Here is a 24,770-nt window from a genome sequence, read left to right as displayed (position 1 = left end):
TATTCCTTGTGCTGATAAGACTAGACTTTTCCTTGAGTTCCTTATGTTCCTAACTATCTGGACAGGAGGGAGAAAGAATATAAACTTGAATCTAATTCAGTATGGGTCTGTCCCCCCCGCCATTCCTTTGAAAGGTTGAATTCTCTCCAGAGTTCCTTGGTCATTCTCAGGTCCCTTCAAACACAGGTTTTTCTGATTTGTTCAGAGTAGTTATTTGGCACAAATACTGAGTTGTGATCTGTTCTGTCATTGCCTCAATTGGAACCTTAGTAATTGAGAATTAAGTACATTGAATATAAAAATAAAAGCAAACTTATATTTAATGAAGATTGAAAGAGAAATTATATATAGCTGGAGGAAGGTGGGGTATGAAATACTTAATAGAAAAGGTTGGTATTTATGGTGAACCTGAGGGATGGTTGGGATGGACTTCCATTAGTGAAGATGGCAGAGTATTCTAAATTGAAGGAACAAATTGAACTGCTGGGAAAGTACAGACTGTGTTTATAAGAAAAATTAAGAGTCTGATTTGACTGGTGGGTTACTTTTAAGGGGAGTAATTAAAAAAACAGCCAGGTGCCCAGCTATATCCCAGCTACTTAAGAAACGAAGGTAGGAGAATTGCCAAGTTTGAACCTAGCTAGCCTCCACAGCTAGTAAAACCCTGTGTCAAAAAAGGGGCAGGGGGAGAGATAGGAATGCAGCTCAGTGGTAAAGACCCCAGAGTTCCTGATACAAAAAAAAAAAGACTGGAAAGTAGGAACTATTTGAAGTTTTTGAGCTTAATCTGGTAACGTAGCAAGGAGTAAATGGGAGTTAAGAAAAGAGACAAAAAGATCAATTAGGGAGATATTGGTGGCAACATATCCATCAAGAATTTCAAAACATAGGAGATGAAGGAGATTAATAAAGGTAGAAACCAAATAGCTGAAAGATGGAGACTTACTGGTACAAATGTTTATTATTAACATATATTTTTTCATAAATAAAGTTAGGATAATTTAAATAAAGGCTATACTGCCTTTGTAGAAAATAGAGCTCTGTTCTCGATTTTTTCTACAATTTTTTTGCTATTGTTTCATATTTTCAACTAAGACATTGTGCCTGTCAACACTTATCAAAGTATTGGACCATATTTATGTTGGCACTTCTGTTCTCAGTATAACTAATTTAATTAGAACTGAGAAAACTTATCCGCTTTCAAAAAGAATATCAATATAAAACCATCAGTTATTGATACTAATATAGCCAGCCATTTGAAATTCTTTTGCATACAAGAGGGGTTTATGATAGGAATGTATATGATTATAGGGAGATCATAGGAGTCCCAGAATAGCAACTGTAGTATATGACCAGAATTTCAGCAACAATTTGTGGGACTTTGACTCAAGGAGACCTACTTTCCATGTTCTCTTTTGTTTATATATCATTGCTCTCCATTATCCAAATTACTTCTGAAGTCCTTTCTAAATTTTCTTCCATATTTCTAAATGAAGTTCCTCAGAATGCTATGTTTACTTCTGAGAGTTTACTTGTAGCAAACACTGTCCCACCTTTTCATATATAAAAAGTAGCATCTTTGAAATAACATTGCACTTTTTAAAAAATATATATGGAATTGTAAATATTAACACTATTCTAAACTGAAGAACTCAACTGGATGTCATATCTTGTAGCATTTTTTTTAAAACTAGGCCTGTGCCCTAAAATAATACTATTAATGGTAAAAAGTTGTTAAGAGTGGGTAGTATTGTCTATTTTTTGTGGTAAGCATTGCAAGATTGTCATACCACATTTTGTTAGCCCAAGTAAAGATCAAAATTTAGAATTTAAAGTACAATGCCTACTGAATTTGTATTGCTTTGGCACCACTGTAAAATCAAAATTCCTAAGTCACACCGTTATAAACTGGGGGCCAGTTGTACTGGCAATTGTACTCTTTGGTAATGTTGATATTAAATTTATAAGATCAGTTTGAGAATTTTCCTGGACTTTTTAATTCACCCCTAATTACACACACAAACACACACACACACTGCACTGAGGGTTGAAATCAGGAATTTTACCACTGGCCCTTTTGCAGGGACACCAACACCCTACCACACTCCCAGCTGCCTTTTTAAAAATTTTATTTTGAGAAAGGTCTCACCAAATTGCCAAGTTTATACTTGAATTTGGAATCTTCCTGTCTTAGCCTCACAAGTAGTGTTAGCCACCATGTCCAGCTCTTTGCTTTTTTTAAAGAGTTGAATAAAATGGGGGCTGGTGTTGCAGCTCAGTGGGAGAGTGCTTGCCTAGCACATGTGAGGCACTGGGTTCGATGATCCTCAGCCCCACTTAAAAATAAATAAATTAATTAAATAAAGGCATTGTGTCTGTACAACTAAAAAATATATTTTAAAATGTTGAATAAAATTATTTTATTAAAGACTAGCTGGATATCTTTGCAATTATAAATTGTATTATTTGACAATACATGTTATAAAATATCTCCCAATAGTTAACACAGAAAAAGGTAAATTACTAAAAAAAATTTGGGGGCGGGTGGTGGCAAGAGGAATATACTGGAGATAGAATCCAGGGACATTTAAAAACTGAGCAATATCCTCAACCTTTCCTCGCTTCCTTCCTCCCTTGGTTCGTTCGTTCCTTCCTTCCTTCCTCTCTCCCTTCCTCCCTTGCCTCCCTCTATCCCTTCCTCCCTTGTCTCCTTCTTTCCCTTCCTCCCTTGCCTCCTTCCCTCCCTCTTTCCTTTCTACTCTCTTTCCCTTCTTCCCTCCCTCCCTCTTTTCCTTCCTTCCTCCTTCCCTCTCTCCCTCCTTTTCTCCCTCTTTCCCTTCCTCCCTCTCTCCCTCTCTCCCTTGCTTGCTTCCTTCCTTCCTTCCTATTCATTCATTCATTCATTCAAGGTAGGGTCCCGCTAAATTGCCTACGGCCTCACAAATTGCTGAGGGTGGCTTTGAACTTGTGATTCCCCTGCCTCATCCTTCAGAGTCACTGAGATTACAGGCATGGGCCACAGCACCCAGCCCACAAACAGTTTTAGATTGTTACAAATAGACTGTTACATCAAGAATGTATGTATTCAACGTTATAGCAACTGTGTATTTTCCAGATATTTATTTTAAATATTGATATATTTTTGTAGCCAAAGCTTAATATTAAATCCTGTTAAAAAAATTTTTTTCTTACAGGGCTGATCCTTTGTCCAATATGGTTCTAACCTTCAGTACTAAAGAAGATGCAGCTGCCTTTGCAGAAAAAAATGGTATGATTGGTCTATTTTTGTTTTTTTCTTTTCACAAATAAAGTTAAGATATGATTTTATGTTCTTAACTAAAATCATTCAGGAATATAAATTTTGAGTTGAAAGAAATCTTTCAGTAAATATCTGGTTCAGTGGTGCTTAGCTTTTTTGCTGCAACAGGATGAACAACCCCCTTCCAAAAGAAAAGAAAGTCAAAGAAAAATTTAAAATGGAATGTCCAGTGTTACATGTAAAAGCCAAAATGCTCTAATCTGAAGTCAGATCAGGGCAGGGAATAAGACTACTTGTCTAACACACCTACCTTGTTTCTGAATTCCTCTACAAAATTACTAACATTTGGTTATTTAAACTCTTATGTCATAAGGTTAGCATAGTGCAGTTTTGACACTTTATTATTAAGTTCTCTTTTACTTTGATCCAGAATCTAATGCATATTATTCTATATAGCAGCTCTTTTATTGAAAATAGTTATCATATTCACTAAATTTTCATTAAGCCTAAATATCTGCCTTTGCTACTTTTCTAGATATGAAATGAATGTAGTCTAAAAGTATATTAGTTTGGGGGGACAACTATGTTATACCATTGGATTATGTTGATCTTACTATCAACAATAGTGCAAAATATTTTTCTTATTTTCTGCTGTTAAGTCAATAGTACAATGAAAGGAAATGTGCAGCTAGACCACTCTGGGTTCTAATCTAATCATTCCACCTTGAACCAGTATGATTTTGGATTAATTTTATAGTGGACTTAATGCTTCTTCATATTTGAAATAGAGAAGCTGGTATATAATAGATACTTGGTAAAGATTAGTTCTGACCCTCATCTCCCTCCATCTGGCATTTCTTTTGTTTATGTCCTGCAGATTTAAATATGCTGATATACATTTGTACCTAATGTATTTTGTTTGGCAATACATAAAATACATTGTTACTATAAGCCGTTATATAAATGTAAAAAAATAGCATTTTCTAATCATTTTTTTCTTTAAATATTTCTTTAAGATGTTGATGGACCTGTATTTCATTCATTTATTTATATGCAGTGCTGAGAATTGAAACCAGTGATTCACAAATGTTAGGCAGGCATTCTACCACTGAGCTACAACCCCAGCCCTTTCTAATCTATTTGACATATAAATATGAAAGCACTGTGAAAGCCTTATGAAGATCATTATTATCTAAAATGTTTTTCTTCCCCACTTAATACTGCAGATTGTAATTAAAAGTCTAAAGCCACAGACCAAGATGTGTAGCATAGTGGTAGAGTATGCTCAAGAGCCTGGGGGTTTTCCAGTCCTGTATACAAAAAAATAGTATAAAACCAAACTACTTTGTGTTTGAATCCATGTTGAGTCATTATGATATACTGTATTTTTATTTCCTCATCTGTAAAATGGGAATTGCTGTGAGGATTAAATGAGTTAAAAAAACAAAATACTTAAAATTGGTTTTGACACATACTAAGTATATAATAGTATATAAGTATATCTTATTATGGTTGTTTTTAAAATAGACTTCTGAAACTTACAAAGGACTTAAGTGCATTTCCATATTAATATTTGTTTGACAAGTTCTAAATTTCTTAATTACATAATTGTTCTCAAAGTGGTCAGTCTTTATTATTTTGACTTAATATTATCAAGATATTATTTGATTTAGACTAATATTTTAATTAAACTACCAGTTATCAAAAACATTTTGTTAATGTTTTCTATCCTTTCAACCTACTATATTTCATGACTGCCACCTTGAAAATTATTCATTTGAGGTCCGTAACATGAGTTTAATAACAGGAAATCTAATTAAACTGTTAAATCCCTGATTAGTCTCTAAGTGATCACAAGGACTGTATGACAGCAGTTGCCATGTGAATTGTAGGTGTGAATTAGCCACTACTGCTATTGAAATCAGGTGCCTTTTCAATTAATTCTACCTCCCAGGAAAGAAAACTGAAGAATATTGTCCAAATCAGTAGGAAATATAACTTGAAAAAACATAGAGGATAGTGAGTAGAAAAACTGAAGGCTAACAGTGGATTAGGATTTCTAACCTGCTTCACAGCAGGAACTATCTGTCTTGGTCACTATTTTGTCCCAAGCACCTGGCACAAAAGCTGACATATGATGTTAGTAGCAAGTGAAATTATAGACATTCTAAAATATACTGGTCTACTCAATAACTTGAAGCTACTCTGATCAACTGGGGAACTCCTCAGTTATTATATACACCCTAAAATTCATTTGTAATCAGCCTTTTTTGGTACCAAGGATTGAACTCAGGGGCACTTAACCACTGAGCCACATCCCCAGCTCTTTCCAGCTCTTTTTGTGTATTTTTATTTAGAGACAGGGTCTCCCTCAGTTGCTTAGGCCTTGCTAAGTTGCTGAACCTGGGATCCTCCTGCTTCAGTGCCTCAGCCTCCCGAGCTGCTGGGATTACAGGCATGTGCCACCACACATTATGTATTTTTTAATAAATAAGTCTTGCTTTTTCAGCTATACTGGAAGCTAGATCTAAATAAACAGTACTGGAATGCTACAGAATCAAGTGTTAGAGGAATTTTTCCAGATTCCTCAGCAATGCCCTCTATTCTGATTTACCTCTTTTGGATAGGTGATAAGGTGAAAAAGAATCCTTCCCCTCAGACCAATCATCATTTTATTTTGAACCAGTGCTGTTGAAGATTAGGTGAACTAATGTTTTGGTAATTTAAGGACTTTTTTTTAAAAATTAGTTGAGCAGTACTATTATGTAAGGTTTATAGGATTAAGAGGCTGGTAACCTAGATTCTAATTCCACAATTATCCCCTTCACAGGAAAGCTTTAACAGTTCTTGCTTCACTGCACTTAATGTTTGATAAACATATTTATCTCATCTTTGAAATGAGTAGTTTGATTGGGCGATGCTCAAAACTATATTCTTTCAGGATTTTAAGTCCTTGAACCAGCTCATATGCCTTTATTTCTTACCGTCTGGCCCAATGACTTTCTTCTTCTTCTTATTTTGGTACTGGGATTTAACCCAGGGGCACTCTACCCCTGAGCTACATCTCCAGCCCTTTCTATTTTTTTATTTTGTAACAGGGTGTTACTAAGTTGCCCATGCCTCAGCCTCTCTAGTTGCTGGGATTATAGGCATGTGCCATTGGACCCATCTTTTGAATTATATACTTAATAGAGTTCTATTATGAATCAAGGATAAGTGGAAATTTATACTGCATATAATAGTGAAATAAAATATTTAAGACCAGTATTACATTATAAAATCCCCTGTTAACACCTGTTTTAATTTTCTTAAATAAAAAGACCTGTAGAAAAATGGTTAAGAGTACACTCATCTCTGAAACTGTAGTTTCCTACCTGCTGTTGATCATTTCTGTAATTATCTGCTTTTGCTGTTTTTGAAAGCTTGGTTTTCTGAAATTTCATAGTAGGAAGGAAAGAAGAAAAGACTGAGTGCCTCTTACAATTTCTTTCCTTCCCCATTTCCCATCCTTCACTTTCCCACCCTCAACATACTAATACACAAAGCAAGAAAATATAAGTACCCCTGTGTCTGTGGCTTTCATTGCAAGGTCTCATCCTAAACATCTCTCTTTAAGCTCACCATCTATTCCAAAGGGAACTCTTCAAAGATAACCTTTCTTTATTAGAAGAGAATATCTGGGGCTTCCTCTGAAATGTAGATGAACCTTACTTCAACTCTTTGTGTACTGAAAAGACCCACCTTTCTCACCCTTGTGGCTTTTGTCTGTCCTTGTGTTATGTGAAGGATGGGGAGGAGAAGGAAGCTGCATCATGGAGAGAAGTGGCAGAAAACAGCTGTGGAAAATGTGGGTAGTAGAGGACTAAGATCTACTACTATTTACATGCTAATGAAAACCAGAAATGCCTCTCCACCCCCCCATCCCACCCCTGTTTGATCTAATTTGAAACTTTGTGACTTTTCTTTGGTATGTCATTTTGCCCCCTGTGTTTTTCTCATTGCTGTTAGCTATAAAAACTCTTTGAAATTCTCAAAATAAGGGAGGGCAGAGGACAAGCTGTGAAATTGCATTGTGTTCACAGTGGGTCTGTTGGGGAGAAAAACCAACCTCTGAAGTAACAGAAGGTAGAAGCAGGAAAGGAAGCCCACAGGTCCAGCCCTGGATCCTGAAAAAGACAGAACTTTCCTGAAGTGTATCTCCAGCAATTTTTTTTTTCTATCAGTTAGGTCTGGACTTCCCACCTACTTTAACCTCTTATGAGCTCAACCTCATATCCAGGTAACTTTTAAAAGATAACTTTCAAACTCTTCATAATGGGTACAAAATTCAAGTAAAATAATTTATTTTTCATGATATAAGTGAACAGTTTATTTTCATAATATTAGTGAACAAGGCAGATGTTCTAACAAGTACAAATTTATGTAGAATAAAGAATTTGAGGTCAATTGCAAATGGGGACAAAAGTTATTTTCCTTGGGGAAGAAGGGTGTCTGTAAGAACCAGTGGGACACAGGATAGAATCTGTGTGTGTGTGTGTGTGTGTGTGTGTGTGTGTGTGTGTTTGTTTGTGTATAATTGTATACAACTTAAAAAGAGTTACTAAATAGATAAAGACAAGAAAATGAGCTGAAAGCCTTATAATGTTGAAGGAGAAGGATATGCTAGAGTCTGTATTTTTCTATTGAAATTATGTCAGGCTCTTCCCCTAACCCCATCTCCCAACCCCACATTTTTGGTTTTTGAGGCTGGGTCTCCCTGTGTTACTCAAGATGGTCTGAAACTCCTGTGTTCAAGGTATCCTCCCATCTTGACCTCCCAAGTATCTGGGACTACAGGCATGCAACATTGTACCTGGCTTCTCCCTATTTGATAGGAAATAATCTCAAATAGGGATTATTTATGATCACAAAATAAAATTGATGTACTTTTTTTGCCCTGATTATTTACATAGGTGTAGCAAGAATTAATTTTTAAGAATATTAATTTATCATATGTTTTCTTAAGTTTGCTTTAGTCAGAGTTTTCATAAAGAATCTCAGATTGTTCTTTTTTAAGTCTCTTCAGATTAGGAATCCAAGCCAAGAATTTGCCACTGTATATGTGTTGTGCAGTACCTATTGATTTGGGCAAATCTTCCCTTCTCAAAATCCCCAGAATATTTTCCCTATAAGACAAAGAACTCTATAAGCCAGGGGCCAGGCCACTTTTCCTGCATAAAGTCAAACTTTGTTCCTTAGCAGTGTCTGCTCATATCTGATTAAAGAGCATCATTTTAAAATATCTCATTACAAGTAAGGATTAGTTCCATATCAATGCTCCAAATCACATCCTATTAAAAGGAGGATAGATTGCTATTAAACATACGCAAATAATTATATTACCATAAAATTTAAGCATATTCAGTAAGAAATTCCAAATTCTGGAGGTGTCATGGAGGTAGAATGAGATTTGTAGTATTTCCATTTACAAAGAAAGCTTTACTAAGTTGTAATGAGTTGTAACATCTTAGGAAAAAGAAAGGGTTTCCTGATATATTGAAAATACAGAATAATAAAACAGTATCAGTAACATCCCAAACACAAAACTACGGTCATCCTTTATCAGTTCATTCAGTCCTATATAATTCTTATTCTAGTGGATCATAATGTTTTTACTTCTTGACTAAAGTACTGGAAATCCTGACCCATTCAACTAGCAATGGTCTTAAAATTAAGGGACAGCATCAAAAACCTATAATCCCCTAGTCCTTTTCTATGGGATTCTGAGATAGTGCTCCTTTGTTGAAGATGAAGTACTTTGGCCTTTGGCCTATAACTCATTACAAGAGCTTTTAGGGAAGCATAAGCCTGAAACAAAACTATAGATCATAAAAGACTTAAATTAGTTGTAATTTTCACCAGTGGAATAGTTCACCACAGTGAAATATTTTTCACCAGAGTTCGTAACAAAAATAAGGTAACTTAAATTCAAGTCCAAATAGTTGAGAAAATATCTGTAAAATATAATCACTGAAGCATACTTTCAAAGAAAACAGTGAACACTCATCTGGTTTATCTAATCAAGGTTTTTTTGCTTTCTTTTTATTGATTTAAAAAATAAGTAAATAAATGGCAGCGGAATGCATTACAATTCTTATTACACATATATACCACAAGTTTTCTTATCTCTGTTTGTATTTAAAGTATTTTGACGCCCAATTCGTGTCTTTATGCATGTACTTTGGATAATGATGTCTATCACATTCCACCATCCTTGTTAATCCCTCTCCCTTTCCCTCCCACCCATCTTCCCTATCTAGAATTCATCTATTCCTCCCATGCTCCCCCTCCCTACCCTACTATGAGAAAACATTTGGCATTTGTTTTTTTGGGATTGGCTAACTTCACTTAGCATTATCTTCTCCAACACCATCCATTTACCTGTAAATGCCATGGTTTTATTCTCTTTTATTGCTGAGTAAAATTCCATTGTGTATATATGACCCATTTTTTAATCCATTCATTCATTCACTGAAGGGCATCTAGGTTGGCTCCACAGTTTACCTATTGTGAATTGTGCTGCTATAAACATTAATATGGCTGTGTCCCTATAGTATGCTGTTTTTAAGTCCTTTGGGTATAAGCCGAGGAGAGGGATAGCTGTGTCAAATGGTGGTTCCATTCCCAGATTTCCCAGGAATCTCCATACTGCTTTCCATATTGGCTGCACCAATTTGCAGTCCCACCAGCAATGTATGAGTGTACCTTTTTCCCCACATCCTCTCCAACAATTATTATTTGTCTTCATAATAGCTGCCATTCTGACTGGAGTAAGATTATATCTTAGAGTAGTTTTGATTTGCATTTCTCTAATTGCTAGAGATGATGACCGCTTTTTCATATACTTGTTGATTGATTGTATATTCTCTTCTGAGAAGTGTCTGTTCAGGTCCTTGACCCATTTGTTGATTGGGTTATTTGTTTTTTTGGTGCTTAGTTTTTTGAGTTCTTTATATATCCTAGAGATTAGTGCTCTATCTGAAGTGTGAGGGGTAAAAATTTGCTCCCAGGATGTAGGCTCTCTGTTCACCTCACAGATTGTTTCTTTTGCTGAGAAGAAACTTTTTAGTTTGATTCCATCCCATTTATTGATTCTTGCACTATAGGAGTGTTATTAAGGAAGATGGGGCCTAATCCCACATGATGAAGATCTAATCAAGGCTTTAATATGATACACAAACCTTTGGTACAATGAAAAATTGATAGACCTTTAGAAATGTGTTAGGACAAAGTGAGTGTGACATAATGGTAATAAAATTATCTTTGAGATTCTTCAAGAGGGCGGGGCAGCAAGGCCTATCTGTTCAGATTCTTCTTTGCCTGTTTGTGTGGCATTCTTTCTAGGTAAAGGACAGGACCCACTTCTGAAAGAAGGGTCTTAATGTCTATCAGATAAGGCACTTCAGAGAATTTCCTTATGACTAGCTCTTATATGGAAAGTCAGGGGAGGTTAGAGTAATATTTTAAGATTTTATGGCTAATTTTGAGGAAAAGGAGTTCTAGTGCCAATGACCCACCTTTGGGGAAGAGGAATTCTGGTTCTCTGGCCTGCAGGACCAGGTCAAAAAGATCTTCCTTCTGAGCTCCTTTCCTTTAGTTCAGAAACTTAGCATGCCAAAGCATCATGCTTTGTGGTGTTATTTTTCTGAGTCCCAACAGTAGGCTTTATAGAGGAAAAAAACTTGAGAGATGAATATGCCAAGCTTATAGTATTATACAAAAATTCTGAAGAAACATAGAAATTATGAAAAGACTTAGTAAGTCAGGGGTAGGTCCTAAATATCTGTATATTAATATAAGTCAGACAAGAGATGTGGATTCCAACTTGATATTTTCTAGCCTAGAAGATACGAGATTTAAACAAAAGATATGACCAAAACAGTTATCTATTTATCAAGCAGTATAGTACAAGGTCTCTTATGAATAGAACATATTGTGGACATTGAAGGCATTGACAAATCCCTATATCACACAATTTGAGAACACTTACTTTAATAACATTTTACCCATCAAACTTAATATCAGGGTTGCTCTGCATCTCCTCTCTTCCATAGAACCTCTTTAGTAGTAATATATCAAATAAACCTAATTATTTCAAGCAGTTCTCTTTTTACAGAAAGAAAGTGTATATCTTTGTGATTTTCCAGAGGCCCTCTTGCAAAATCTCAAAGATAATTTTAGGTGCAAAGATATCCTGAAAGTTTTATTTTGCATTTAGTATTTAATTTGAGGAAGGCAAAAATCAAAAGTTGTGGTTCTAATCATGTAACTCAGTGGTAGAGCACTTACCTAGCATGTGCTGCAAAAACAAAAAAAAGTCATCGGGAGATGTGAACACTTAGGATAGGTACAGGATCATAGGTGCCTAAGAAATGATAAATTTGACTGCTTATTTCAAAGTCACAATAAAACTTATTGCTTTATACAGAATCTTAATTCTTAAGTGAAAAAGCATAAAAACAGTACAGTAATGAAACAAGCCCAGCAAAATTGAGCAAACTTTGCTAAGATTTTAATATATTTCATAGCTTTTCAGATTTTTTTTTTGCACAAAATCTAACCTAAGGCAAATAAAATTTTCTTTCTTGCAAATCTTATATAACTTTCTGTGTCCAGTTTTTGTCTTTTACCATTTTTTTTCTGGCACACTTTACTTTAGGACATGACTGTTTTTCCTCTAGTATACAATTTATATCTTGTCATTTTGCATACAAAGTTATTTCATTACCTTAATATAAAGTCATAACCTCTCTGCCCCTATTAACTTCTAGTAGAGTTTCATTCATTTACATTGTATCTTTTAACCAAAGCTATTTTGATTTCATAGAGAAACTGGAATAATTTTAAAACTTACCAGTATTTTAGTCAACTGGCAGAACTCATGCCACAGCTTCTCCAAGTGGCAAAAATGAACATGTTCAGTAAAGTTAGAGCCTGTCAGTAGCATATAAAAAGGAGAATAATGTATGTATGAACTCAAAATTTAGCTTAGTGCTTATACAGAAGATTTCTTTCTCATTTATTACTAGGTTCATGGCTAAGACTTTATAACAAAGGACAGATTAAATAGAGAAATTACACAAATTCATTTAATATAATTTTATGTGACATGGACTTCAGAAATTAATACTCAGAAAGGGAAACCTGTGTGTTTCAATGAAGTAGTGCATAGTTGTATAGAATTTTGATTGGACAACCAATGGTAATAAACTAGGAGAACTTAGGCCTGGTCAGATTATCCTGTGTCCCTCTGTGGCATTCCTTTCTTCTGGGTATAGGATAAATGACAGGAAGGCCAAGGAATTCTTTTATGTACTGCTTGAAAGGATAAGGGCTTAGAAAGAGTTGCCCTTTGCTTCTGCTATTTTCTTAAATGCCAAGGAGGCACATTTGGAGATAATGTATCCTGAGCCCCATCATAATCAATGGCTCAGTATTCTGTCTTACTTAGAAGTGACCTAAGTATCTAATAAATGTCCATTAATACCATCCAAGTTTTTAAGTTACTGAATAATCTTAGAAATTAATTTTAAGGTAACATAACTGTAGAAATAATTGCTTTTGAAACAAAGATTCCTGAAAAATTGATCAAGTTGGTTAAAATACAAATTTAAATTTTTCATGACTATACACATTAAACAAAAATGCTAATTTATTCCATCAGTAAACTCTTACAACTTTAGAAAGAACATATTGAAGTAAAATAATTCATGTTTGTATTTTATCTAACAATGACAGTCAGAAAACATAATTGTTTTTATTAAGCCAAAATTATTAGTCTTGTTTGCCAAAGATTTACCTACATTATGCAAACTTGAATTCTTAAAATGTTTGTTAATCTCTTTAATAATACTTTGTAAATCTAGAAGATTGAAGATATTAGAAATTCAGGGTGTTTTGTTTTTTAGAATTTTAGGGTTATTCAATTAGTATAACTTCTGTATAAATTAATCAGAACAGAACTTAAAGAAATTTTATAATTTAATTCATTAATGTCATCTGGAGGTAGAAAGACATTACCTACATACACTTGAGCAGAAAAGGTTTTTCTGTATTATAGTATGTAATAACTGTATGTTGGTAGCTCTGTCAGTCACACAGAGAATTTATTACTTCAATTCTAAAGTATCAGCCAAGGGTTAATAAACACAGAATTGTGAAATATACTGGTTCATGCCAAAGAGCTGTTCTCTTCTCACTGAGTATAAATTCTTAATTGATTTGAGCTCAGAATACAAAGAACTAATAAACCAGATTCTCTGTCTTACCTTACCCAACAGAGAATAGACCCCTATAAACTATTAATCTGCTTACAGAGATCATCAAATGGTCAAACTGTTGTAAAACCAATTCCCAAAATTAATTCAAAATCAAAGACAGCAAAACAGCAAAGGTCTCTTGCTGCTTTGGATTCACTTCATGGAGACAAAAGATATATGTGGGCCTAAGAATGGGTGTGCCATTTCTTTGGTGGAGAAGTTTGCCTGCTTTTAGTTTTTGAATCTGTTTGATATCTCAATGGGATTTCCAAAATTGTAGAGAGAAAATTTTCAGGAAAATAGTCATAATTCTAACATAAATATAAAATGAACATGTATTAAATAATTTATGTTATTTATGTGATTCTGGTAGATGTTATAAACCAGTTCAAACAAGTCAAGACAACACAAGTTTATGTGGGGTAAAGGAATATTGAGATAAATTGCAAATGGAAACAAAACTGTTTTTTTTCCAGGACTAGGGTAAGTGGGATGGTGAATTAAATCACAATGAGACAGGACAGAATTTCTGTATCTGTCAGTTACAGTTTATTCACCTTATTCATGATAATCATGTTTTGTAAAGTCACCAGGAACACCAAATTAGCAAATATTGAACAATTGTTCCTAAGGAAATAACACAGGTGGGTTTTCACAAGCCTCTGGTTATGTCCTTTCATTAACAGATCAATGCCAAGTACTTCTGTTTAAGACACCTCATTTAATATTATTGTTGATTCATCAACATTGAACTTGAAGCCAACAACACTGTTATTCATACCCGAACAAGCTTATCTAACACCCATATTGATATATCACAATCTTTTTGTGCTTAGGGAAACTAGACAGACTTCAGCACTATGCTTTGAGGACCATTTTAAAAAATGAAATCACCAAAAAGAAGTGTGCGCGTGTGTGCACTTGTGTGTGTGCACACACACAAAAAAAATGTGACTCTAAATAGACCTTGAAAAATACACTTGTTTACAGTGTGAGTGCTGAAACAAGAAGGGCAGAACATTACCTTGTTTGACCTTAACTGGGAACATGTGTATTGGGCAACTCAAATTTTTTGCCATTCTGTGCATGTCATAAATGACCATAGGACCACTAAGAGTGTTAATATGGGAGTTACAAATTTTAGTAAATGAATTCACAAATAATGAGGTTTATTTGTACCTACAAAGGTTTGGGGTTTTATGTGTTTATTTTTTAACCTAGCTCTTTTCCTTCTAGTCTCTAGTCCCAGGGACTCAGGAGGAAGGCAGGAAGGAAGCAGCAAAAGAGGTGGAGGAAGAAGAGAAATTTGAAATAAAATTTTCTCATATTGGTAGAGTTACACATAGTGGCTTAGTGTGTTATGGGTCAAATACAATTCTGGAAATTCTTATGCATAGCCCATACCCAAATCAATTACATCAAAATTTCTGGGAGTGATTTTGGGCTATTCATGTATAGTTTCTTTCTTCAGAAAACATGTTATGAATTTCTAACAATTGTTTCAAATGTACTTTTGGAACACAAAGCTACAATAATTAAAATCTTTTGATTTGTGGCAAATTCTGAATACCATTGATTCCAGTTACTGCTTTGAAAATAAGAATAAACTATATAGCAAATTGTTATTTGAAAAGATAAAATTTAAGGGGATCATTTAACTGATATCAAAGAGTTTTTGTTTAGAGAGGTATTGTAACTATAGGATATTAATAATATATATTTCAACTGTGCCTCATGTTTGCACATTATTTGCTTGTGAAATCATAGATAATTTCATGGAAATAACTGCTTTGCCCGTGTACAAAACTTTATTATATCTCCTCCATAATATTTCCTAAAAGAATATCTAAGATACTTTTAAATTATTCTAAACCTTCTCTCTCAGAATCGCTATATTAGATACTTGGTTAATTTCAAAGTAGAGGGACATTTTATAAAGTGAAATTCCTGAAAAGCTATCCCCCCACCTTAAAATATACATTAGGTTTATGCTTTGCTTTCAGTCAGGTATAATGTCAGGGTACAGCCTAGTGAGGAATCTTGAAACATTGCAAGTTCCAATGCCCATCTCTTTAGCTTCCCAAAGCTTTGCTATTCTGATCCCATAGTTAGCAGTAACTTCCAGTTATGTCAGCTTGTGCCAAATTATGTGATGGTTCTTGTTCTGGCATAAATTAAACTTCACTTCCAAACTAAAGTCAGGGTTGTGATTATATTATTAAAGGAGCAAGATCTTTCACAGGACATGAATTAATATTATTAGAGGTAAGACAATAAAAAAATCAATGAAATTTTGTCTTTATTTTTGCATTACTGAACCGTAAACAAAATGGTTCCATAAACAAAGATGAATGGAATTAATTATCTTTTTGTCTCATACGTGGAAGTTGTTAAGTTCATTGCTGTTGTCTGATTTTGTTCAGGGGCTTTTTCTTCCTTTGGTGTATGAAAAGGTCACACCAAACAGTCATATCATGGGAAATAGAACATTCCAACCACAATATGGTTATCTACAAAATAAATTGACATGTTTCTTGAAAAAAAAAATTGGACATTGGCTGTTAAAAGATCACGTTTTTATTTTACTAGAGCATTTTCCAGAGGTACTGCTCCCATAGTAGGGTTTAAAGCATTCCAGTGTGAAATAGCAAAAGGAATCAGCTACTTATCATTTAGGTGATGGTGGTTGGATTTGTGGCAAATCCATGCCATATGGCTACTCTGCTCAGAGGGAAGTGATGGCAGCCCTAAGAGATTTACCCCATCCTTTTGGACTGCTGCCTCAGACTCAGTTGCTTTGATCTTCTATTGCGCAGCTGGGAAGAGTAAAGGCTAGTTTTTAAGTGTCCTAAAAAGAGAACATATGGGACCATTGTTTTAGACTGTACCTTCATTTCATATAAGCATTCTTTTGAGGGTACAAGTATTTTCATTTGAACTCATCAGAAAAATGTTTGGGTTATTTTAAAAAATAAAAAAGCTAAAAAAAAATGATTTCTTTCCTAAATTGCAGTACTTTATTTCTTGCAAGATACATTGCTTTATTCCCTTTTACAAACAAATTTCAAGTGTATATAGAAAAGACAAGTGTCATTCATGTAACTCTCCCATTGATAAGTATATGTTTAATGTCTTTTCAAGTGCTGTTATTCTTTGTCTTTTTTTGGCCAAAGTTTACCACTTACCCCAGTAATGTTTACGTTCAAGTATAGCGAGACCAGTAAATGTATTCTTCTAGTCACTGGAAGGTAAAATACTTTGGAGGGGTGATGCTTGAAAATATGATCAGACTCTTTAACAGTATAACAAAAAGGAGCAAAATGTACTGTAATAACAGCCGTATATAGTAGAAAAGTTTTCTGAATGATGGATAGAAAAACCAAAAGGAGAGTTTTTCTAGTCTTGTTTTATTTTCCATTTCTACTATGAATTGCCATAAAACTCCCTCATGTCATTCTTTGCTTTGACTTAATGAGAGAAGCATGGTTGTTTATTCATCTTTAGTAACAAAGTTATTTTCCACAGAAAAATTTGAGGGAGATAAACCTAACAATCATAGATGGTTGTAGCATAGTAATAAAGAGATTATGTTGACAAATGCAGGTTTCCTCCACATGTATTTTTGTTAGTTTTTCCTAGGGTGTTTTTTGCATCCACATTCCAAACACTATCATGATATTTCTATTTATTGTTATCACCGTCAACAGCAACTAGAATCTGGCTCACAATTCCCAGGAGAAAACCCAAACCAGTTGTTCCTTTATGGAACAACTCCAGTCTTCTCACATTGCAGTGACCCTGGCAACATTTTGAAACTTTCTGACCACAATAGATATCAGACCTATGTCCAAGTTCTGATGTAGTAAAATGAATTCTTTTTCTCTCAATTGTGTGTTTGTTTGTAGTTCCGATTCCTAAATATTTCCAAATGCTCTCTTGTTTCTTCTGCATTTCCTCTCATAATGGTCTTATTGATCTGGCAGGTGTATTCAGAAACCTTTGAGGGTGAAAAGAACACAAGTTCTCACTCCCATCACTTAGCAAAAAGATTATAGAGGTTTTGAGTAATTTGCTAATGGCCATTATAACCAAATATAAAACTATACTTGAACCTATGTATGTTCTCCATAATTGGGTATGGAGCAGCAGGGACTGGGGAAACAGACTTATTTTCCAGGGATTCTTAAGTCTTTTCAAAATATTTTTTAATTGGAAAAAATTTATACAGTCACATGAGTTGAAAGGAAATGGGCAAAATAAAAATTGCAATTTTGGAATTTTAAAATAATTTAGTTATTTGTATGAGGTGATTAGGTGCATAGCTTTAAAGTCAACTTGGATTAAAATTCTGGCTTTGGGACTCACTAGCCATGTGAACTTAGGATTTATTTTCTCTATGCTTTATTTTTCCTCATGACTAAATATAAAATTAAGGTATACTTCATAATTCAAGGAACTTACAAACTTAAAAATATATATATAAAGTACATTTTTTGCACTTAACACAGGGTCTAGAGCATAGAACAGTACACCATGTATGTTCTTATAGCAAAACCTTTGTAGTTGTTGCTGTTCTCTTGTCTGAAAGCTCTTTTCAGAGATGTCGACATGGTTCATTCCTGACCTCCTGAAAGTCTGAAATATTACCCTTTCAGAGAAAGGAGCCTTCTTTGTCTTTTTGGTCTGAAATGTTGTCTCCTTAGTGCTCATTAGCCTATAATAAGTATTTTAATTTAGGCATTACTGTGTTAGAACTTAGTATATTATGCACTTACTTGTTAATTTCTCTTTTCTACCTAAAGAAGTTTGGGAAATTTTTGTTTAGTTTATTGTCTTGCATTCTGTGTCTGAAAATTGTCCTTGACACAAATTAGGCAATCAATAATTAAGTGAATAGCAAATGTTCAGTAAGTATTATTGTTTATACCTGCTGTATTGAATTGAGTATTTTTTGTAATTATTAACATTTGCTGATTATTGTGGGATGTATTTAAGAAGTTTATAAAGTTATGCTGAGTTTATTTGAAAACCAAAGCCCCGGTCTGTAGTAAATCACTAGTTTAAATTATAGCAAACTTCTCACAACATTGCAAATTAAAATTTAATGAGCTCCAATGTGATGGAAATGTGTTCACGTCCACCCTTTATACAAAAGCTATTAATTAGGATAATAGCTTAACCTTTATTGAGTGCTTATGATAAATCACAAGTGATAACACAGCAATATAGTTCAGGCATGGGCTCTAGAATCAAATGTTCAAATCCTAATTGTACCCCTTCCTGGCTGAATGACTTTGTATTAGTTAACCTGTCTGACCCTTGTTTTACTCAGCTATACAAAGGGAATATCATTAATTTATATATAGGTTTTAGAAAAAGTACCTTTCTCATAGAACTCAATAAATGATTAAGTGCCAATGCTTTCTAAGCACTTTACATACATTTGCTTAATCCTCATGACAGCCTTATGACATAGGAACTATTTCATGTTCTTTAGTAAATTGTTTGAAAGAGAAATAACTACTTATAAATATACTTACTTTATAGGAGTGAGTTTGAGTAGGAGAGTACTCAAAACAATTTTTTCTACTCTGAAAGTAAGGTTATATGGAGCAAATTATTGAATCAGTATTTTCTCTCTCACATTTTGATGTTTAATTTGCCTTCATGTTTCCTATTTCTATATAGCTAATGAACTTTTCTTTGAAGATGGAGTTCTGGCATTAGGAATAGGGTAGTTTAAAGGATCAATTTGAAGTATTGTGTTAAATGTTATTATTTTCCTTTTTTGGACACAAAGTAGTATATTTCAATGACTTAAGTTTCAAAGATTTTACTTTGTGACAAAATTAAACTTCGGCTAAAGCATTATTGAGACATAAGCTTTGTGGCAGCAAGTACTGTACTCACGAAGAGGCACTAGAGTTCCTCGGAACGCAATAAGATCAAGAAACACTTATTTGAACTGTATGATATTCAGTTTGGACATTTTATACATGACTGACGTGAATCAGATGTTTCAAGGTGAGTTGTTTAAAGAAAGTCCTCAGATAGAAGAATGATAAATTACAGGAATAGAAGATGGATCTTATGATGAAAAGTAAAAGTTAAAGGGGTTGCTCAGTCTTCTCCCCTTTTCTTAGACTGAAGGACAGGGACATGAAGAATATGTAGACATAAATAAAACCGGTTTTCAAAATTATAAACCTTGAAAAGAATGTATAGAGAAACTGTAAACTGTAGGAAATTAGGAGACAGTTTTGACCAGTGGTTCTCAATTTTCCATGCATAAAAGCTTCTGGAATTGAGAGTTAAAGGACAGCTCTCTGGTTCCCAACCAGAGACTCTAATCCAATGGGCCTTTAGTCAAGCCTAACCATTTGTAGTTTTCAAGTACTTCCACACTATTCTGATACAGATAGTCCTTGAAACACATGTTGAAAAAAACTGGTGAAGGAACTGAATATATGCCCTGTGCACACAGCACACACACACAAAGTTTTTCCATCATCTCAGATGAGTTCTAAATTCACATACAGACACCAGAGTTTAGAAGAACAGTGAGACAAATTTTATTGTTCTTCCTTGCATTTATTAACGAAGTCACATGTTAAGCTTCATAGAGAAAACTAAATTTTAAATAACACATAACCATAGTACTTGAGTAAGGAGAAATTAAATCATAAATTATACCTTTGAGATCTGATAAGTCATATTCAGATAATGTTTGGACCGTCTTGGCACAGAGGATTATAAAGGAACAAATTACTAAGTATTTATATGTCTGTTGTGTTGACATTTACACTTGGTAAATGAACATTAAATTATAATAGCCACTGCTTGCTGTGTTCTTCAGTTATCCTCTTAAATTCTGTTTCTGTTGAGTTTATATTTTTGTTTATTCCCCTTCTAGGCTGGAGCTATGACATTGAAGAGAGAAAAGTTCCGAAACCCAAGTCCAAGTCTTATGGTGCAAACTTTTCTTGGAACAAAAGAACAAGAGTATCCACAAAATAGATTGGCACTGACTGTATCTCTACTTGACTGTGAATAAAGTCAGCTGTGCAGTATTTATAGCCCATGTATACATCTCTTAATCACCTAATAAATTTGACCTTAAAATTATAGATAGATATATTTTGCAGTTTCTGTTTTGTTTTTTAATGTCTCAAACACGTTACAATTTCCTATGTAGAGAGGAGATTTTAGGTGATCATACTTATAGGAAATTGTGATACTTAGAATCTATAAAAGGGAATGCTTGAAATCAGTTGCAACCTTGAACTTTTGTGCTTGGCCTTTTATATAGCTATTTTCAAGTTAATGGTGTTTAAGATATCAGCCATGATTATTAAAATGTTTAGAAATTCTTCTGTTCTATCATAAGTAGAGAAGTATATAACACTACAATCTGATAAACATTAGCCCAAATCTCCTTATTAAAACTCTTTTTTTAATTAGAACTTTTTTTTTATTTTCTAAGCTTTTATAAAACTGAATGAATTGTGTTCCATACTAATTTCTGCCCATCAACACTTCATGACTATGAAGCGTCCAGTGAAGATTTTATAGTTAGGAAATGAAAGACTCAAAAAAAAAAAAAGTTCATTGTTGGGAACTTTAGTGTTCTCAGTAGTTTTTTGAAAATATAAGTAAATACATGTTTTTATTGATTAACTATCAGGTTATATGTTCTTAAGCTCTTTAATAAACCTTTGTAGACTAACCTTCATAATAACCATTAGATAGGTACTATTATTTTCGCAATTTACTAAAGAAAAACATAAATTAAGGCTTACAAGGATTATATAACATGCTCGTGATCACACACATCTTATGTGCCAAAGCTAGGACTGGCACCTATATCTTGTCTTTAAAGCAAATATCCTTAACTACTATGGTTACAAAGAAATAGACTTGATTAATGACAGCTTATTTCTTTGGATTGTTAATATGTTCTTTAATGTTTTAAAAGTTATATTTGCATTTCATAAAAACAAATAGCACGTTGATCTAGATCAGTAAGAAAATACATCAGAGTATTAATCTATACAACTTTGTTTTGGAGAACATGTTGAAAATCTTTGTTTAAAATGTTAATTCTAAAAAATTTAATTCTAGGCAGACAATCTGAGGGTATACAGAGATAAATATGCAAAAATATTTATTACAGAATTGTTTTTAAAAGCTAATAATTTGAAACAGTGTCTATTTAATGAAGTTAAGTGGTGTATTATTCACCTATTAAAAATAACAAGAAATATCTATGAACTTTTAAGAATTATGTTCAAGTATATTGCTACATAAAAAAAAACAAGAATAATAAGTGACAGTGGGAGTGACAGTGTAGCAAATGTTTCCATACACACACACACACACACACACACACACACACACACACACACACACCTGTATATATACACAGTTATATACATGAAGTTTCACTATAATTCATGTTGGCTATCTTAAGCTTTTCTTGAAAATATGTATTGTTTAATAACTATTACATTAGAATGTTATTTCAGGTGAAAGGTAAACTTTGAGCAATGAAAAAATATAGCTGTTAAGATGTTAACAGTTTTATAAAATTCATGGAAATTAACATTCTGTTGAACAACAAATGAGTGAAAGAAGAAATTAAAAGGGAAATTTTTAAAATATCTTGAGGCAGACAAATAGAATTCCAACATAACAGAATTTATGGGATGCAGCAACAAAAACTAACAAAACTAAGAAGAAAAAAACTACAAACATTTAGTTAGGAAAAAAAGGGCACACTCGTAATCACAAAAGAAGAGACTGTTAACCACAGAAATAGAAAGGATCATATAACGATGAACAAATATATGCCAACAAATTAGCCTAGAAGAAATGGGTGAATACATAGACATGTACAACCTACCACAACTGAAGCATGAAGAAACAGAATCTGAGCAGACCAATAACTGGTAAAGAGACTCAGTCAGTATTAGAAATGTCATCAAAGAAAAGCCCAGAACCTATGGCATCACTGCTGAGTTCTACCAGACATTCAAAGAACTAATAAAAATTTCAAAAAATTGAAAAGCAAGAAATAGTTTCAAGCTTATTTTACAAAGCCAGCATTGCCCCTGTCACAAAGCCAAACCAAATGCATTACAAGGTGTGGGTGTGGAGAGAAACCAATATCTTTGGCTCCAGAGCAGATGTGACACCCTGCCTCCTGGGGACTCGGGCTACTTAGACACTGGAAGTAACCCCTCCCCTTCCTGTGAAGCAGTGCCCAGGGGTTCCAGGCCTCTGGAATCATCAGAGCAGAGCACTAGTACCTACCAGTATCACAGCTGATGTGGCACCCCCATTCCTAATTATGCAGACAGTCCAGTGACCCATATAGCTATGCTTCTTGGTGCTAAACATGCCACGGAATAAATTGCACTGGCTGAGTGGAGCTATTAGTTTTCTCACCTATCTAGAGGTAGAATATTCCCCTGCATTCTGAGCTTCCTAAGGCACCCCACCTCCCTCAGGAGTGGGTACATTACAGCTCTGTAACCCCAAGCCCAAATTAACAGCATCTTGCCAATTCTGGGTCCTTGTTACTGTTCTACCTTGGCTTACAGAGCCTGTCCTACTGCTATGTCCCACCATCTGAGGGCTCAGAGTCATAACTACATGGTATCTTATCCCTCAAAGCACAAGATGCCATGTGCTCTGTTGGTTTCTGGTTCTAAACTACAGCTATGCCCTAAGCCCCTAGATCATCCTTTCTTCCTTGGAGCTATACCAGCGCTGTGCCCCTCCCACGTAGGTAAGAATCAAGGCTACCTTGCAGCCCCTTGTGCCTGAGCTACTGGAGGATACCTCAGAGAAACGGCTTCAGGCTTTTTGAGGGACCCAAGACTCAAAGTCACTGATGTTACAGTATTTTCATAATGTGCTGAACCCAGAAACCTGACTCCACTGCTGCTCTAAGCACCTGTATGGTTGTCTGTGAGATGGTCACACCCAGCACCCAAAGAAATTCCCTCAGTTAAGATTCCCCATTGTGGGGAAGATAGGGAAAGGAACATCCATCCCTAAAGCCCTTACCCTGATAATCTGCACAGCCACTGTCACTGTCTAGACCACTGACGCATTTATAGTCATTGCTAGCATTGATCACAATTGAAGAAGCTGCTTGGAAACCACACCACCACTGCCGCAGTCTGGCTGGGCACACAATCACGAGCCACTCACACCTTGTAGATTCGAACAGCAACTCTTTATTCCCGAACTCACACCGGCCCTCTACAAACACGTTCTGGGGAAATTCACGTTCTGGGCAAAAATCACGTACTCCACCAGGCTCTAATCAGCAGGATACGCCCTATTCCCCACAGGGTACACCTTAAACCTGGAACCACCCTAAACCCAAGGAGCAGGATACTCCCTAAAACCTGATCCGCCCTAATCCAGTAGGATCCTCCTTAAACCTGGATCTACTCTGGTCCTTGAGCAGGGTCACCTTTCTCAAACATACATGCAATGTCACTGCAAAATGTCCAAGGCAAGTCCATTTCCACGAGTCCTTCCTCTAAGCAACATGGGGTACGCTAGCAAGGAAATTTCAATACGTCATTCCTACCTCGCAATGGCTCTCAGCACACCACACCCACACAAAACCAGAGTTACCACACCTTGCCCAACTGGCACCCTTAGACTATCTATGGGTGAATTCTCTCTAGCCACTCCAAAGTTGGAATACATGACTGCACCACTAGATACAAAGACATTAACATGGGAACATAAAAAATATGAAAAAGTCAAATGCCAAAGGAACAAAATACTTCAGTAACATTTCAAAGAAATGGAAATTTACAAATTAAGAAGGGATTCAATTCAAATAATAACTTTAAGAAAACAATACAAGAGAATACAAATAGACAATTCAATGAATTCAGGAAAATTTATGATCTGAATGAGAAATTCAACAGAGATTATTAAAAAAGAAAATGAAGATTCCAATCAGTGAAGTAACAAGTACAATTGGGAGCGTCAGGCAAAACCAAGCAGGTCTTCTGAAATTATTCCATCAGAAGAAAAAAGGAAGGAAAATAAATAAAGACAGCATATGGGACATCAGTAAACAAACAGGTATCTACAGTATAGTAGTTTAAGAGGGAGACAATTGGGGGAATTTTTTTTTTTTCTGAAAAAATAGGTAAGAACATCCAGATTGAAACTCAAAATTT

General features: G+C 34.6%; 1 protein-coding gene across 1 annotated transcript in view; it reads left to right on the top strand.

Moving 5' to 3' along the window:
* The window catches only part of Ndufs4 (NADH:ubiquinone oxidoreductase subunit S4), a 101,335-nt gene extending 80,651 nt beyond the window's left edge, over window positions 1–20,684 (top strand). Inside the window, exons 4-5 of the mRNA XM_005319642.5 lie at window positions 3,195–3,268; window positions 20,471–20,684. Coding sequence (XP_005319699.1) covers window positions 3,195–3,268; window positions 20,471–20,574 — 178 coding nt within the window. The 3' untranslated portion in view covers window positions 20,575–20,684. The remainder of the gene's footprint in view (window positions 1–3,194; window positions 3,269–20,470) is intronic.
* The last annotated feature ends 4,086 nt before the right edge of the window (window positions 20,685–24,770 follow it).

The sequence above is a fragment of the Ictidomys tridecemlineatus genome, chromosome 1 (assembly GCF_052094955.1).
Source record: "Ictidomys tridecemlineatus isolate mIctTri1 chromosome 1, mIctTri1.hap1, whole genome shotgun sequence".
Lineage (NCBI taxonomy): Eukaryota > Metazoa > Chordata > Mammalia > Rodentia > Sciuridae > Ictidomys > Ictidomys tridecemlineatus.
The sequence above is the reverse complement of the archived record's forward strand: the minus strand, read 5'-3'. Positions and strand labels throughout refer to the sequence as shown.